This window comes from Hippichthys cyanospilos, chromosome 20, assembly GCF_059441005.1.
Source record: "Hippichthys cyanospilos isolate Australia breed blue-spotted pipefish chromosome 20, RoL_Hcya_1.0, whole genome shotgun sequence".
In the NCBI taxonomy this organism is placed as follows: domain Eukaryota; kingdom Metazoa; phylum Chordata; class Actinopteri; order Syngnathiformes; family Syngnathidae; genus Hippichthys; species Hippichthys cyanospilos.
The window spans coordinates 4,442,276-4,459,524 of NC_142388.1; the positions used below are offsets into that span (position 1 = coordinate 4,442,276).

At 40.2% G+C, this 17,249-nt stretch overlaps 1 protein-coding gene across 1 annotated transcript in view; it reads right to left on the reverse strand.

The window, feature by feature from the left end:
- Window positions 1–17,249, reverse strand: part of ches1 (checkpoint suppressor 1) — a 74,678-nt gene that overhangs the window by 10,716 nt on the left and 46,713 nt on the right. The window contains exons 3-4 of the mRNA XM_088404015.1: window positions 15,244–15,395; window positions 5,398–5,456 (exon numbers count right to left, since the gene is read on the reverse strand). Of these exons, the coding sequence (XP_088260141.1) occupies window positions 5,398–5,456; window positions 15,244–15,395 (211 nt within the window). The remainder of the gene's footprint in view (window positions 1–5,397; window positions 5,457–15,243; window positions 15,396–17,249) is intronic.

Consider the following 17,249-nt stretch of genomic DNA (forward strand, 5'->3'; position numbering starts at 1 on the left):
GGTCGATTAATTTTAAACATACCTACTGTAATCCCAAAATTAACATTTTTCTGTGGATGAATATTTATTTATAAATATTTCTTTAGCAGGGCCGACGCTTTTTGTTGATTATCGTTTGAGGACAAATATTTATTCATAATAGTTTTTTTTTTTTTTGATAACAGCTCTCGTCTGTGATCCAAAAGAGGAAACTTTAGGTTGACTATTATTTTGTGGACAAATACAAATCAAGTTTGAATGGTTATACACTTTAATAAATCAGACACTGATGGCATGTATTAATTTTTTTTTTTTTTACCCAAAACGCTTTGCATACTAAATTCCCTTTGCCCTCCTAAAGCCGCATCACAGCCATTCCCAATTTGATTTTGAGGCGCTCTATTTCTTCCCCTCCTCTTTTTCAGTCTCACACCGCTCACGATCACTTTTACAGGGCGAAATTTCATTCAGTCCGGGAACCCCGAGCTCATTAAACCTCACTCAGCATCCCAAAGTGCCCACCAACAAAACGTCCCGGCGACATTTATTTGGGTGGGAATCATGTTGCGGAGATGACATAAACGTCGTATATTTTTGAAGTATGTCACTGTTAGCCGTTCGCTTTGCTTCTTCGCTGGCGGTAATCTAGTTAGCGCGGCTCTGCCCCCGATATCTGCCGCTCCGCTCTCCATAACCTTATAAGTAAGTCCCTGCACAGTCTCTTTTTTTAATCTTGATCACTGGCCGCACGCTCGTGTATGCGGTCAGCGCACGGGTTGACATGAGCCCCCCCCCCCCCCCCCCCCCCCCCCACCCACCCCCGACGGTTCCTCTCGCCTCCCCGCCTCGAGCTCCGGCCGGGCTTTAGGTCGCCATGGCAACGGCTCCCGTTCCACATGCCACAGAGCGGTAGATCATGCATCAGCAGAGAAAGTGACACAAGAGAAGGAGAACGCCGACGAAAGGGAAAGGAAAAAAAAAAAAGGGGCCGGGTAGGAAATACCGAGCTCTGTTTGACCTGGACTCTCCGAGCTCAGCGGCGCTCTCCTGACCGCCGCTGTTTGTCCTTGACACACACGCGCGGAGCTCGAGTCCAAAGTTGCGCGGAAGATTTTTCCGTCCCGCGTAACGCTATCCGCGGCTCCTTGCTTTGTCTCCCCGTTCCTCTTCATCGATCTGTCTTTCTATGTATAGTGATGACTCATATCTCCAACTGAGCATGTTTGCCGGCTCTGCAGCAAATAAGCGCGGGATGTATGCTAAGGAGACATTGGGGCAAACTAACGCGCAGCATTTTTCACGCAAAGGGTGATGCATGACTTATTGAGAAGGGCAAATAATCAGAAATCTCTTTGTCTGACTTTGGGCCGCAAACCATTTTTAAGTAAAAAAAAAAAAGAGAGGAAGAAGATTTGTCATCTTTACATCAAAGGATTTCACTTTAAGGGAGAGTGTTGAAAGAAGACGCTAGGGAGCTGAAATTTCACCCAGATGGTGACGATGTTTCAAAGTTTAACGTGGCATGGCCACTTACCATAATTTTGGACTATAAGATACACTGTTATATGAGCTGCAGCAGCAAAAATTGAGCAAAAAACATTTTTGTCACAGAAAAGTCGCGGGTTATGACATTGGACGTTAACGCGGATGGTATATGGAAGTTTTTTAAAATTTTTATTTAAAGGGGCAAAGTGTAAGATTTAGACATCCCATGTAATCTCATTTAATGATAACTAGACCTACTATTATATTTAAAACATACTGTTGGTCATTAAGAACACATGTATTTGTTTTTGAAATTTAGAATCATTTCATTTATTCCTTTTTAATGAAAAATTGTCAAAATCTTACACACTGTCCCTATAAGTGCTGGAAATCGCATGCCGGCGTGTCAAGTTTTAAACCAAGCTAGACTTTTCCTGCAAGCTTGTTTTGACTATAGTGAATTTCAGTGTGATGCAAATGCAGAAAAAAAAAATCATTTAATATTTTTCCTTGTATGAGGAAGTAAGAAAGAGGGAGATGTGTGGTTTTTTTTTTTCACACTGCGGGATTTTTTTTTGCATGTGCAGGTTTCGGTGTAGAGGAATTTTACTGTACATATATATATATATATATATATATATATATATATATATATATATATATATATATATATATATATATATATATACTTTCAAATGTACTTGCAAAAACATATTTGTAAGCTAAATGCGAAAAATGCACATTTTTTTTCCCCATTATGCCATGGGTATTAACCTGTGCATGTGCATAAACTGGACAAAATAATAACACGACATTTACTAATTACTAATAAATAAACTTTTACTAATGTAATTTCATAATTACATAATTCATAATTTCATAATGTAGGCCAAATGCTATTACATATATATATATATATATATATATATATATATATATATATATATATATATATATATATATAGACAGTGAATGGATTGAGTTTTTTTTTCATGAATAGAAAAGGGCCTAGCGGCTTCCTGTTCAGGTCAGCCCCCGTGCCTTTCCGTCTGCATCACGCATCCTTTGCCTATCACTCATCTCCCTGTCCGCCTGCCTGTTTTCCAGGGAAAGCGAAGCCCTGAAATCCAGGCGCCCCCTCCCTTGGCTTTCATGTGCCGTGCACACACGCAGACTTGGCTCCTCCAGCCTCCTGTTAAATGAGTTCCACATGGCCCCGCAGGCAGCCGTCTCCACGCAGCCGACAGAGGAGCGCGGCAGACAGGCAAAAGTACACACAAACGCGCGTGCCGCACACGCTCGCCGCGCTCACTCGCGCGGTCAAACGGGTTCAAAGGTCACTCCCGACAGACCTTGACAACAAAACTGTTTAAAAGCCGCCCCTCTCCCTCTTTCCGGCCGCTCGTTTGGCCACTCGATAAATAATAGAGGCACCTCAGAGGGAACGCATTGAAAAAAGCCAGCGGGGAGCTGAAATTTCACCCAGAGGGCGACACCGCGTCAAAGCTCAAAACGGCACGACCGCTTTTGTTATCACGCTACCGGGAGAAGTCCGACTTTTGGCGAAAACGCTCGGAAGGAAATGACCCAAAAACACAAAATCAAAGTGCACCATGGGTAGGATGCCGGCGGGCTCGAAACGCCGGCGGTTAAAGCGCGCTAACCGGCTCGTGTGTTTGACAATCCGGCAGAGTGTCTAAGCGGCGGGATGACTGACACGTGCTGCTACTTACATGAGGGCAAGACAAAGCCAGCGTATCGCTCAATCGCTGCGAGCTAGCCAACACGCCCACATACACGGCTCATATTAAGCTGAAATGCTAATCAACAGAATTGCCTCACGAAGAAATCTGTCCAGTCAGCATGCCTCTCTCGTGCGCTAGGACAGGAGTCATTTCATTTGGAGATTAGTCCTGGGTTTTACTCGAAAAAATTGCAATTAAAGCGTTCGATACCATTGACAGCTATAGACGTCGCGGATTCATTTTTTATGGGCTGGCAGTGAATGTATCATCGTTTACTGCTATTGAACCCTACTGTATATAATCTAGAAATACAGTTTATTAATTTGTGTCCAATGGAGTGGGAATTAGTTTTTTTTTTGACAAATTTTTTTTTAAGATTTTTTTTTCACTTGATTCAAAGGAATAACCCACAAAGCAACACAATTTTGGATCATCTTTGGGATTGTTGATTTTGTATATGTTACAACAGTGTAAAACGCGCTGGCTAGGGCTGGGCAATCCTTTCAGTCATAAATTGCCTCATGTTCCAATTAATTTGCTCTCAATTTGAAAGGAAAACTCCACTGTTCCCGTGATAGCATTAAAGCATTACCTTAGATTTGATGCTGAAATACGTATTACGTATATACTACTATATTACGTATTACGTATATACGTATGAAATACGAATTAATTTCTCATTTTAAATATTTGATTTGAAAATTCACTCAATCGTGAAAGTGAAGTTTTACAAAAGATTGCTGGATCGTGGGTTTATGAAACATGTTGACAATATTTAATAACTACTTAATTGTAGCCTTAATGCACGTTATGTATAAGCTAAAAATAGGTTAGTTTGTTCTTCAACTATAAATTATGTTCAAATGGATTTAAAACCAGAATACATTATTGTGGTCATTTTTTTATTCACAGGATATATTAGTGGTGTTTATTAATTTGATTTACACAAAAAAAAGTATTTTTATTTTTTTCTGCCGATTTCCCACATTGCTACTGTTGGGTCAAAAATAAACCTTAATTTCAGTCATCAGTTGCTCCTGCAATGAATAGATTATTATTGTTACTTTTATTATGTTATTTTATTCCATTTTTTTTCCTGCGCTTCTGGATTTATTAACTCTAATCTTGATGATGTTTGTTTTCTGTAATCGCCGCTTCCTCGGACATCTTTCAAAGGAGATATAAATCTAATTGGCTCTTTCGGAGTTGTTTTAAGGGTTATTAATTTTTGACCAGATTTGAGTTAATTTTTCCCCCCCGATTGTTTCTACAGCGGAAATGACGAATTCTTGAATTCGTCGTCTTTTTCTTCACATCGATAATCAAAGCTGACACCTGTCAGTCTTAAATCCTTACCTATTACCACCATTTCAATAAAACGCGATTATTAACCACGGTCTATAGTCGGAATGTGACTAATGACGGCCACGGGGGGATTGAAGTCATAACGAATGATCAGAATACTTCATTGATTACAAGGTTAAACGTGTTAAATGTCAATTGTCGCCCCTGCCTGTCCACATCCTCCCCGCGTGAGTTCAGGCCGCTAAGAGACATCACTCTCAGACTACGCGTCCGGAGGGAGTCCGGGTTTTCAGACACCGTCCGACCTCGGCTCCTTGACCATTACTACTCCATTATCGGCGGCGATGGAGGGCACGCCGCAGACGCCTAATGTATCCATTTCCCTCTCCATTTAGGACTCGGCGGCCCGGCCAGCTCCTGGAGTGCTCCCTGATTGGGATTGAATGTCCATTTAAACTGCCTAGCAGCCACCAGGGAGGGGAGGGGGGGGGACGCGAAGACGGGAAAAGGGGAATAATGGGAAATACGGGGAAAAGGGGGCGTGTAACAACAAAAGCCCGGGACAGGAAGAATGCCTGTTGTGTGTTGAATGAGGAAAAAGAGACAAGGGGATTTGCTCCCCAACCTTCCCTCTCAATTGATATGTCCCTGCTGGTTAGTTTTTTTTATTTTTCAACTTTCAAATACGCCGCTGTAGGAAAGCATTCCTTCGCTGGCATTCAGCCAAGTGTCAGAACTCGGCACTCGGTATTCTCAAGGCGCGCTTTTAAAAAGACGGCTTTGGAATTGAGATGATTGCGCGTTCGGCACCTTCGGGGGGGAATGGAGCGAAGGCATAAAAAAAAAAAAGAGGAGGGTGACAAAAAAAGACGGGAGATCATACCTTGTAGGAGGACGCCGCCATTCTTCCTGAAGAGGGGACTCCCCGACCATAGTGGAGGACTGCGTAAAACGTGGGGGGGGGTAGAGAAAGAAAAGTGGTCAACCATTTGATCACGTCAACCAGCCTAACAGGCTTCATTGTGAGCAAAATAACAAGGCAGGAATTTGAACCCATAAGCCCGCACTTCTGATTATAGTGATTAGATTCCCGGGTGTCCCACTGTTGCCATTATTCCCTGTGATTACCTCGGAGAATTACAGCCTCGCCGCCATAAGTCCATGGGAGTAATTTCTCATGACAACCCCCCACCGCCTGCCACGGGTCCGCACACATCCAACGAAAAAAAAAAAAAAGTCATCAACGCATTCGCAGTTAACACATGCTTATGTCACAAAGGCGTGTTTAAGATAAATATGCCTGCAGAGTGACACATTTAAACGCGCGCGTCTCGCTCCGAGCTGACACTACACATCCACGCACACATACACAGGAAACGAGTGCACAAAGCCGGGGACTCTGTTTAGGTGATCATTGCACCGCTAATGAGGGAGGTAATGATGGTATTTCTCACATAGATGGAGACAACTCCAACACACATACATAGTGTGAGTACAACTCTGATAACACTGGTACTTGAGATGCACACCCCCCACCCCCTCCAAAAAAACAAAAAAAACAATGGCAGTTCATTTTAAATTAGGCCCTATATATATATATATATATATATATATATATAAAAATATATATTTTTGGGGATATATATATATATATATATATATATATATATATATATATATATATATATATATATATATATATATATATATATATATATATATATGCCATTATGTCATTTTCTTTTAAAAAGAGTATGTGTAATTTTTCACATGTGCCCGTGAGAGTTTTAGGGGCATTACGGTAAACACAGCAATACACACTCCTCCTCCGGTTATAACAGACATGGGAACCTCCGGAGGAGTGCCACCCCCCATATAAAATAATTTAATGATAACTAAACCTGCGATTATATTCAAAACATAGCGTTGTCGTCATTTGCAACTTTTTGAAATTTATAATCATTTAATTTATTGACGTTTAATGCAAAATGGTTGAAATCTTACATGTTGTCACTTTAAAGGGACAGTGTGTAAGATTTAGACTGTTTTTCATTACGGACAGCAGGAGGTGCTGCAGGTGCTGCATTTACCATTGTCCGTAACTATAACAAATATGGCTGCCACCATGTAACATAATTTAATGATAACTAGACCTTTGATTCTATTCAAAACATACTGTTGGCTGTTAACACATTTATTTGCAAGTTATTTTTAAATTTACAGTCATTTAATGTATTCCTTTTTAATGAAAAACGATGTAAATCGTACACACAGTCCCTTTAAGACAATCCTTTGCTTTTGTGTAGTGTAGTTGCATAGCTAAGGCACTAGGTGGTACTGTGGTGCAATCAAGTTCAACGTGCAGGGGCCAGAAACTCAGGTTAAAATATTAAAGATATTGGTGTCAATTTACAATAATATCTCTTTTTTAATACAGCATCAAATGGTTCACTTGGTCAAAATTGTTTCTAGTTTGAATACAGACTGACATATCTTTATTTCAGACACTTTGATGCACTTTGAGTAATATTTTTTTCAGTTTCAGACTAACCTATAACCCAGGGGTGCCCAAGTCCGGTCCTCGAGAGTCCCTAACCAGCCTGTTTTTCATGTAATCCTCATCCGGTAAACCTAATTCAAGTAACCAGGGAAAAAAGGCTGACTAGGGGCTCACCTTTGCTGTAACCTGCATAAATCCTGTATTAATTTTTAATACGTATCTACAATTTTGATGTTTTTACCAGGGCTTTTATCCGCATTAGCTAATTACCTACATGCCCGGCATACACCAATTTCGCCTCGCGATCCCGACCCCGGAACGGATCCATTTCCTACGGAGGGGGTCCACTGTATTTAACCGCGGGAACGATAAAAATATCGCGATCTAGATCCTTTCACGCAACATTAGCAGTCAAGTCCGGACGCCTTTTTCTTTCCTACGCTGCACTCATTCGCGGCTCTTTTTGCGCACGCAAACAAACAAGAAAATAAACAAACAAAGGCAGGCGGGCTAGACAAAGAACACCTGGAGACGTTAGGAAGCGAGAAAAAGCAGCCTACTGGTTTCCACTCATCGGGAGAGTCTCCTTTGTAACGCGAGGCCTGTTTTATGTTGCGCTAAGCTGCTGAATGAGAGGATTTGGACGTCTGCACTTGTGATGTGGCTCTCACCTCGCCAGATGCAGGGGAAAGATGGACCGGGGGCTGGCACGAGCGCACACTCGCGCAAAACGCAAAAGCTGCACATTTCAGCCCTGAGCCACCTGCTGTTGCCATGGAGAGTTGCCACATTGCGTTGCCACGGCGATAACATATTTTTCCTGCGCTAACAGCCTGTCTGTTTTCCCTAGCACCCGCCCCCCCTGTGAATCTCACCCCTCCTCTTTCTTTCTTTTTTCTTTCTTTCTTCGCATCTCTCTTTCCATCCCCGCACCGTCTCAACAAATGGCCTTGCGGCGCGACGGCACCTGCCTTACATGTGTTGCCATGGTGGCGTTCCCGTTGCCGGGGCGACGCGCTGTGCATTTAATATAGTGGGCTAAACTTGTGGTAGACGCTCACCCCCCCTCGTTTGTTTCCTCCGAGGGAAGGGAGGAAGGAGGCTGGGAGAGAAAGAAAGGAGACGGAACGAGAGCAAGCTCCTCTACATCCCCCTTGAGACATCCATCCTCCACTCCTCCTCCTCTTCCTCTCATCCAGATGCTGATGGGGTGTGAAGGAATGCACCACGGAGCTGACCTCCTACCCGCCATACTCCTGCTCACCCTCCTTTTTGCAGGCGCGCAAACACACCCATTTATTCATGAATACATTCATGCACAAAGAAATTGGCGGACTTAACCACAAACGTTCCTCGGGAAGAGGCGCAAAACGGCGGCGCGGGGGGGGTTATTACGGCCCGTGAGAGCGGAGGGGTGAGTGAGCGACATTAGCCGACAAACGTCGTCGTCCTCTCATCTCAAGTCAAACGTTTTTACTTCATTCTTCCCTTCTGCCCCGAGTTGCGTTGAACTGCTTGAGACGGTCCTTGACCTTAACACAATGGAGCCGCAGCAAAACCATTCACCATCATTACACTTCATAACATAATAGTCTTGAGAACGAGGGCGCTTGAGAGCGAGATACTGTGGCGGATTGAGGAGACTCACCGAGATCCACGTGGATGAAATAAACCTATTTTAATCGAGCAAATACTTAGAATTTTATTTTTTTACTCACACTTATTATTATTTATTGGCAGTTAATGGGCAACTTATGCATTGCCGGGCTAGTAAAAAAATTGACCTTTGACACCCAAATGCCGTGAATGGAAGTGAATGAGTTAAACCTGAGGCTATGTCAGTGTTTTTCAAATACTGGGGGGGGGGGGGGGGGGCACGGATGACCCCATGGAAAATATTTGTTTTTAGTGGACGGACCAATAAAATCATGGTATATGTTTTTATAACTTCAAAAGGGGCAATGTGTAAGATTTAGCCTGTTTTTCATTAAAAAGGAACAAATTAAATGAATATAAATAATATAAATATCTTAACAACCATCAGTATGTTTTAAATATAAACCTACTTTAACCGTTTCATGAGCAAATACTTGTCATTTTATTTTTTTACTCTCGCTGGTAAAAGGCTTATTTCCGTAATGAAAAATGTTCTAAATCTTACCATTACTAATTACAACAATATCATAATAATAATGAATATATAATTGAGAAGCACTGGGCTATGTGAAGACACTTTTAACAAGGTTCATGCAGATAGCAGCGTATCTATTTTACTGCGTTTTGATGCCGAGGCAGGAACGGTTCGGTTTTCAAATTAAAAGCAAATGAATTGGAATTTTTTTTGCTAGATTGTGTTTTTTCAAACCCACATTGTATGCCTTTGCTTTATTAAACCGTGCACAATATTTGGTTCATTTTTGGGTAATTGTCTTCCACAGCATTCTTGCTGTGGTCGTGCCAAATATGCTAAGCGAAACTCTAATCACACCTGAATATCACAGCACTTGTTTTTTTTCATCCAAATATTCTTTGCATTGGTTAGGGGGCACTTGGATGACAATAAATAAATAAAAACTAAATAACCTGAAGACAACAGCATAATAACAACAACAGAGTATAAAAATTGCCATTAACTGATGATAATTGTGTTAACTGAGACATCTTGAGGATGAAAAAAAAAACACTGGCGGACTTTGCTATCTAAGGATACAAAATTAACTCCAGGTAGTTTATTGTTTCATGCCACTAAACGATGTGTTCTGATTGCTATGATTAATATTAATTGCCTTTTCCAGTGAACCTTGTTTTCTCCTTGAATTCACTTGGTGGCTATAATGATAAAACAGATGATATTCCCTTTATGCTATTCAGACTGAGTGAAGTGACTAAAGGTATTAAAAGCCCGGGAAGCATTATAAAGAGTATCATGAACCTGCGATAAAACTGTTTTATGGATACATTTTCTTTTTTTTTAATCAAATGGAATGTGGACTATTTAATGCTCAATATTATGACTAATGTCTCATGAACTAATTTTTGCTGTCTTGGGGAATCTTTGACAGAACAGGGATGGATGTAGGTATATATATATATATATATATATATATATATATATATATATATATATATATATATATATATTTAATAAATTTAAATTGAAGTAATGAACCCAACAAAAATGTATTTAAATGTTTGATTTTTCTAAAAAAAAGAAATCCGGTGAAAAATATTTAAAACATATATTTTTGCATGTAATAACTTTTCATTGAAATAACTTTTAATTAACATTCAGAGCTCGTGCATAGCTTTCAACTATCTCATCCAATCCCAAAAACGTATTTTTACATATCTTTCCTGAATTTAGGCATTCAAGCCGAGGTATTTATTTATTTGTTTATGTATTTATTTTTTTGCGTTGAGGTAAAGGAGAATCAGAAAATGGCTGGCACCTATTATAAAAATGTCTTGTATACGAAGGGTCCCCGACTTTTTTTTATCATCGGTCCGTGGGGGAGCCACACCAGCCTTCCTCACTACAAAATGTAATATTGACAGCGGCCAGAGGCGGCGCCAAACAACAAAAATCGAGCCAAACAGCACAAATGAATGAATTGTTCAATGAGAAACTAAATCAATTCCAAAACATAATTGTTTGGTACGATCTATGTGGCCCGGTACCGATTGATCCACGGTCCGATACCGGGCCGCGGACCGCTGGTTGGGGACCTCGGTTGTATACCACTCATCCAGCATACAGCCACTTTAGCAAAACATTGTGGATTTAGCTTTTGACCTACTCAACTTGCTGAAAATATTCATTTATTTTAAAGGCATCACCAAAAATGTCTACACGTTTGAGTAAAGCTTTTTTTTTTTTTTTTTTTTGTTTTGAAAAGCATTCTGGTCAAAATGAGCTGCTTTTTTTTTCCCCGAGCCAGAAAGTCATAATGAGCAGCAAAGGAAGTTAGCAAAGGGCTAATGTAAAGTGGGTCAGTGTTTGCATGAAAAGTTTTGTTTAGCTCTTAGGTTTTTGATGCTGCTGCTTGGAGGCAACTAATCACTGCTGCACTCTGCCAGCATGTAACGTTGACAAAGAAAACAACAACCACGGAATATCGACGGTGACAAATGTCTGCTTTGCATATATATATTTTCAGTGATCATTTTGAGGATTAAAAAAAAAATGGAGCAAGTATGAATTGAATTAAGATCAAATATATCATAAAGAGTTACACAATTAGAACTAAATAAATGATGCTTACATCAATTAAGTAAGCATTTTGTGTTTCTTAATAGTATAATAAAAAATTATCATCGGAAACAATTTGTTGCAGTTTTATTCATGGAAATTGTAGAAATTTAAACCTCAAAAAGTATTTGTATTTTAGCATTGAAGTAAATTAGGGCTACAAACAGCAATTGTGTAAAAAAAATCTATTAAAATTTTGAATATTTCGTTGATTAATCAATGAATCGCATTTAAAAAAAAAGCAGGACTTTTTTTTTAATTTACAGGAGAAAAAAATGCTCTAACATTATTATTTTATTTTAATCAATATATATAAAAAAAAAAAGCAGGACTTTTTTTCTTAATTTACAGAAGAAAAAAATGCTCTAACATTATTATTTTATATTAATGATTCGTTAGCAGGTTTGGTCAGTCACATGTCACAAAATTGACTAAAATATTGACCCTAAAATTTTGTCTTCCAAAGGTCATGCCGACATTTGTAAAATGTCTAAAACCAACGAGCTTTTTGTCAATGAAACAGTTTTCAGACAAGTACCTGCGCAAGCATTTTGAGATGAATAAAAATGATAAAAAATGAAAGCATGTAAGGTTTTGCAAAGCAGTCACTATATAACACAATTTAGTGATACATACAAGTTCCAACTAATTTTCTTTTAATTTGAAAAGAAAAATAAACTATTCTCTGGAGAGCATTGGCTCATTCAATCCCAATGCAAATTTACATTTTTTAAATTTAATTATTAGGGTCAAGGTAGGACTCTAGATAGTTTTGTACAAATAAAATAAATAACAAACGCATGAATAAAGTACCTGGGATTGAACGTCTGAGACTGAAAGATATGTAAATATACGCCTAAGAGACGACGAGGTGCATACATTTGCCGATACCCGCAGAAACTCTGAAATCTTACGTACCACCTAAAGTACCCTCACATACCCCCACGGGTATTCAAAAAAAAAAAAAAAAAACTTGCCAGCATGAGTACATCACATTAAAAACAAGAGTTGCGGAACACAACTGTCACTCCCCGAGCTAGATTACTCGGCTCTAGCCGAAGGTACAAGCTTGTTGTCATGTAAAAACCGACTTAATTTGGTGTATCGCCGTAATACAAAAATGATACAGTAACACACCAGCACACCCACTGCGTACTTGGCAGGTACTTCATCACAGGGGACCAACAGCTTCTCTCTAACCTCAAAATGAACCGTCCTCACTTTCCTCTCTCATCTCCCACTGTGGGTCACCATGTAAATGACTGCGGCCCCCAACCCCCAACTCCAACATCTCCTTAGCGCCCCCTCAGCTCTCCCCCATGTTCCCAATCTGGCCTCCAATTTGTTCCACTTCCCCATACCTCATTGTTCAAAATGACACTTTTACATTTTATGCCCAACCAATTATTCAGTCTTACACAGTCCGCTAGCTCTGCAAGCCAACCTGCCCGGATCAGCTCGGCAGCGGCGGCGCGGGGTGCCACGGCGGCGGGACTTTTTTTTTCCGAGGGGGGCGAGAAAGAGGGAAAACGGACAAAAGGGAAAAAGCCCACTAATAGTACCTCTCATTGACATATCCACGGGGATGTGAAGAGGAGCTTGGGACTGAGAAGTTGGAGTGGCTGGAGGGGGGGGGGGGGGGGGGGTGGAGAGGTCGAGGAGGGAAAGGAAAGTGCTCGGAATAAAATGAGGGACTATGATAAAAGTGAATGAAGACAAAGGAGAAATTAATTGAACGATAACGTAGCGGACGGATAGGACTGGAGAAAAAAAAATACAGCGGGGCCCCGTGTTACCAGATGAATCCGTTCCGCGGTTGGGCTCGTAAGGCGAATTCACCGCAATCCAAACCTGTGTTAAACAGCTAATGCGTTTCGAACCTCGGATAGAACGAAGCTTTACCGTTCCGCCATTTTGAAACGAGTGAGGCCGACCAATAGCGGACCAGCATTGTAGTGACGCGTTGCATGGAGGCATTGACGAGCAACAGAAAATAAGTGCAATTGCGTAAAAACGCCTGCAGACGGAGACAAAACAAAACAAATACAGCCAACCCCCAGGGTCATGACAGTTGTTTTTGTCGCAAAGCGGGGAAAACACCTTAAAGAGGGGATGAAAAAACTCATTTTCCACATCGCAACATGAAAAAAACGTAAGCCAGGGACGGTGTAACCCGGGGGTCCACTGTAATTGGAAAAACAAATTGCCAGTGTTCACCCTGGCTCAGGCTCCATTATAGTTGCTTCAAACATAAATTAGCTCCTAATCAGCAATGCTAAAGCGCTCTATATAGGCTGGCCAGATAGATGTAAATTGCTGAACACTATGATGCTGACAGCTGACAGTTGCTATACCAACAGATCACTTTTTAACAATTTTTTATTATTAACATTATTACGTAGAAAAGTGGTATTCGGACTTAAAAAATATATACTTTTTTTATTTTTTAATGAATACTTGATAGTTGACTCCAATCTTCTGTAGGATATGTGAATATCAAAAATACTTGACTACACAAACTAATTGGACCTGAGGAGAATAACAAGGGTACATTGGATATTAACTCATTCTATGCCAGGGACGTATTTTCACACTTTTTTTTTAAGAGTCCAAGATACTTAAGTATAATTTTATCACTTCAATATCAGGAAATTAATGTCCTTAACATAAGCATCGATTTAATACCTAAGTATCTGGGATTCAAAGTCCGGACTCTTAAAAAAAAAAAGTGAAAATACGTCTCTGGCACTGAATGAGTTAAAAGAAGCGGAACAGTGCGTTAGGTGCTGTCGAAAAGGCAAAAGAGGAATGGACAGAGCAAGAAGATGAATTAAGAGATCAGGGGGGGAAAAAAGTGTTAGAAAGCTTGCTGAAAGGAGAGGGAGGGAAACACGATTGAGGCCTAAAGGGAAAGAGATAGTGGGGAGGGGGAGGGGTTGGGGGGGTGAATCCACGAATGTGGAAAAAAGGCAAGCACTGCTTTTACCTGTGATGTGCCTGAGGATGTGGGAGATAGGAAAGAAGGGCGGGAGTGTTGTTGCATGAAAACACCGGCGTGCAAACAGATTTAGGGAAAGATGGGGCGGGATTGCGAGTCGATGCCTGGGGAAGTTAAGGAGAGGGAGTGCCACAAGAAGAAAAGTGGATGCTAATATTCAAGATTAGCAATGAAGATCAACGGCTTTATTCCATTCGTTTGGCAACCAAAGACACTTTAGAAATTATATTGATTTCTTAATTGAGTATCTTACCAACTTGCAAGAAACAACTGTTCCGGGGTTGGGATTGTAAAGCTAATGTGTGTAAAACCCAAGGTAAAAACATCAAAATATATTACATATTTGTAACGAAACAGTATATTAAGCGCCACTTATATATACACTATACAAGTATGTAAATAAATAACATCAAAAATAAAATATAAAAAGGAAAAATGAAATTTTATTTACCTTTGAGGGACGTTGACTTGAGCTACTTACGGCCATAATCCCTAGCAAGTGTAGCCTAGCCTAGCCTAGCCTAGCCTTCTTTGTATTCCTTGATTATCTCCACCTCCGTTTCCATACTAATCATCTTCTTACTTCTACCTTTAACATCGCTAGCAATCTTGGGACCCATGAATAACTAATTCAAGTTAGCATTAAGTGCTAGAATGCACAATAAATACGATATTGTAAGCACTCACACGAGATCAAGTAGTTAGCATGTCGGCATCTTAGTGACTCCATCTTTGTGACACCGTGACACCGACCAATAGCAGACGCGAACAGCCATGAAAATATGAACAATTACCCCAAAACACCTGAAGAGGGAGGCAAAACAACATAGACACGGCCAACCCAAAAAGGTCATGACAGTTTTTGATGCCGTTAAGCGGGAAAAATGCCGTCGAGAGGGGACAAAAAAAATGAGTAAAACGAGCGAAAAAAAAAGTTATATACATGCATTTATATATCTAATTTCTCTGATGTTGCCTTTACCTGTGGTGAAATGTCTGAGACAAGGTGGGTGGGGATGTGGAGGGGTTGGCCAGGGCTGTTGAGTAGGGATGATACGGTGTTTTCTTCAGTGCTTGGATCAGGTTGTGTCTATACTCCGGGTCTATTGACCAGAGAGATCCTTTTCCTATGCTCTGAAAAAAAAAAAAAGAGAGGATCAAGAGAAACATAAGAGCAAGTAATACCCGGGCACAGATCAAACACAGCACACTGGCCTGAGCCAACAATCTGGAAAGTCCCGCTATGAACTCAATCATCATATTGACATAACAGATGAGTACAGTACATAAAAGAAAGACCGGACTGGATCCTAGTCCATTTTGGTTGTAATGTGATTTATGACTTTTGGTAGTTGGTTTGGTGCAATGTAGCGAAGTTGTTATTAGGTTTACAAATTAACAACACTAATTGAAGGAGATAAATGAACTATCATTCAAATTTGTTCATAGTTCATTTGCCTGTATTTTAAACCTATGACCCCCCCCCACCAAAAAAAAAAAAAAAAGTATAAATCTGACAGTGTAATGCAGATTAATTCATTGCTCATGTTTGTTAAAAATACATGGAAAGAGGAACTTGGAAAACAAAGTAATAGCACATAAAATGTCCAGAAATCTTAAAATCTATAGCTAAAAATAAGATGGCATAAATGCTGTTAAGAGTGCAAAAGATTTGGCAGGACGCAAAACAAACACTGAAAGGTAAAAATAGGTGTAAAGTACAAATAGAGAAGTTTAGCAGAGCTTTTGAAACTGGGTGCCGACTCACAGGTGCCTTTGTTTTTAACCTCCGCTTAGATGACTTTTTTGGTCTTTTTTAACAGCGCGACTGTGACAATTTGGTCTAAAACACAGAGAAGGCCTTGCAGGAGTTTGTTTTTAAAAACATATATATTTTAACTCATTCAATGCCACAGACGTCATGATACGTCTTTACAGATTGCAGACATACAACTCTATGTACTTATTTACAGATTTTCTTTTTCAAATATTAAGGTAAAGAAGTGCCTGTCGTGCAATGAAGCAAAAAGAAAATCTAATGTATGTATTATTATTTTTTTTTTTTGTCCAACCAATTTTCATTATGTACAGCCCTTTGTTACAAGTGTTTTTTTAAGTGCTTTGTGGATTGATGGAAGGGTGGATGGATGCTGAAAATGTAATTCAGGAGTTTATACAATGAACCGATCTAGTTTCCGAGTCTAATTTTAAAGTCTAGTTTCCGAGTCTAGAATCTGATGTACATTGGATTTTTGTGTATAAATAAAGTATGTACTTTTTTACGTGTTTGTCCTGTCTGCTTCTGGGTCCAGACTCACCTCATATGACAGCATTTGACTTTGTTTGCGTTAAATAGCTGGGTTTCTCAACAAAATTATCCGTACAGAGTACATCAAGCACACAAACAAACTGTAAAGTAACCACCTCCCTCCCTCAATATTTTCCTATCTGCATCTGCTTGTTTTCTGATTAAAACATGGGGAAACTCTTGAACTTTTTTCCCGCTTCAAAGGCCGCAACAGTGTGTATTTTTAGATCAAAAGCACCCCGCCTCTGTCCTAATGAATCTGTCGCTCCCAATCTGGGTGAAACCAGCCTATAGATTATAGAGAGCAGGGATCTCAAACAGGTCGCCGTGAAAATACTTTGGCTGTCTCAAACTCTCTCCGCTCCCGCCGCGCTTTCATCTGCCTTGTCATCCGAACGTGGCAAAATCTCAGGTTTGTATACGGCAGAGACCGAGGATGGCAGCAAGAAGGGGGAGAGCGCGAATAAATTTGAAATGAAAGGCGCCTTGCCTTATGTTCAGCTCACTTTGTAGAGATCTGTGATATGATATAGATACAGGCTGTGGGCTGGGGAGATGTCATAGCAGCGGGCTTCCGCTTTTATTTATTTATTTACAAATACTAGAAGGAATCCATTAAGGGGAAAATGTCAGACGTGTCGAGAGATGTGCGTGAAAAGTAATTGGGGGGAAAAATATTC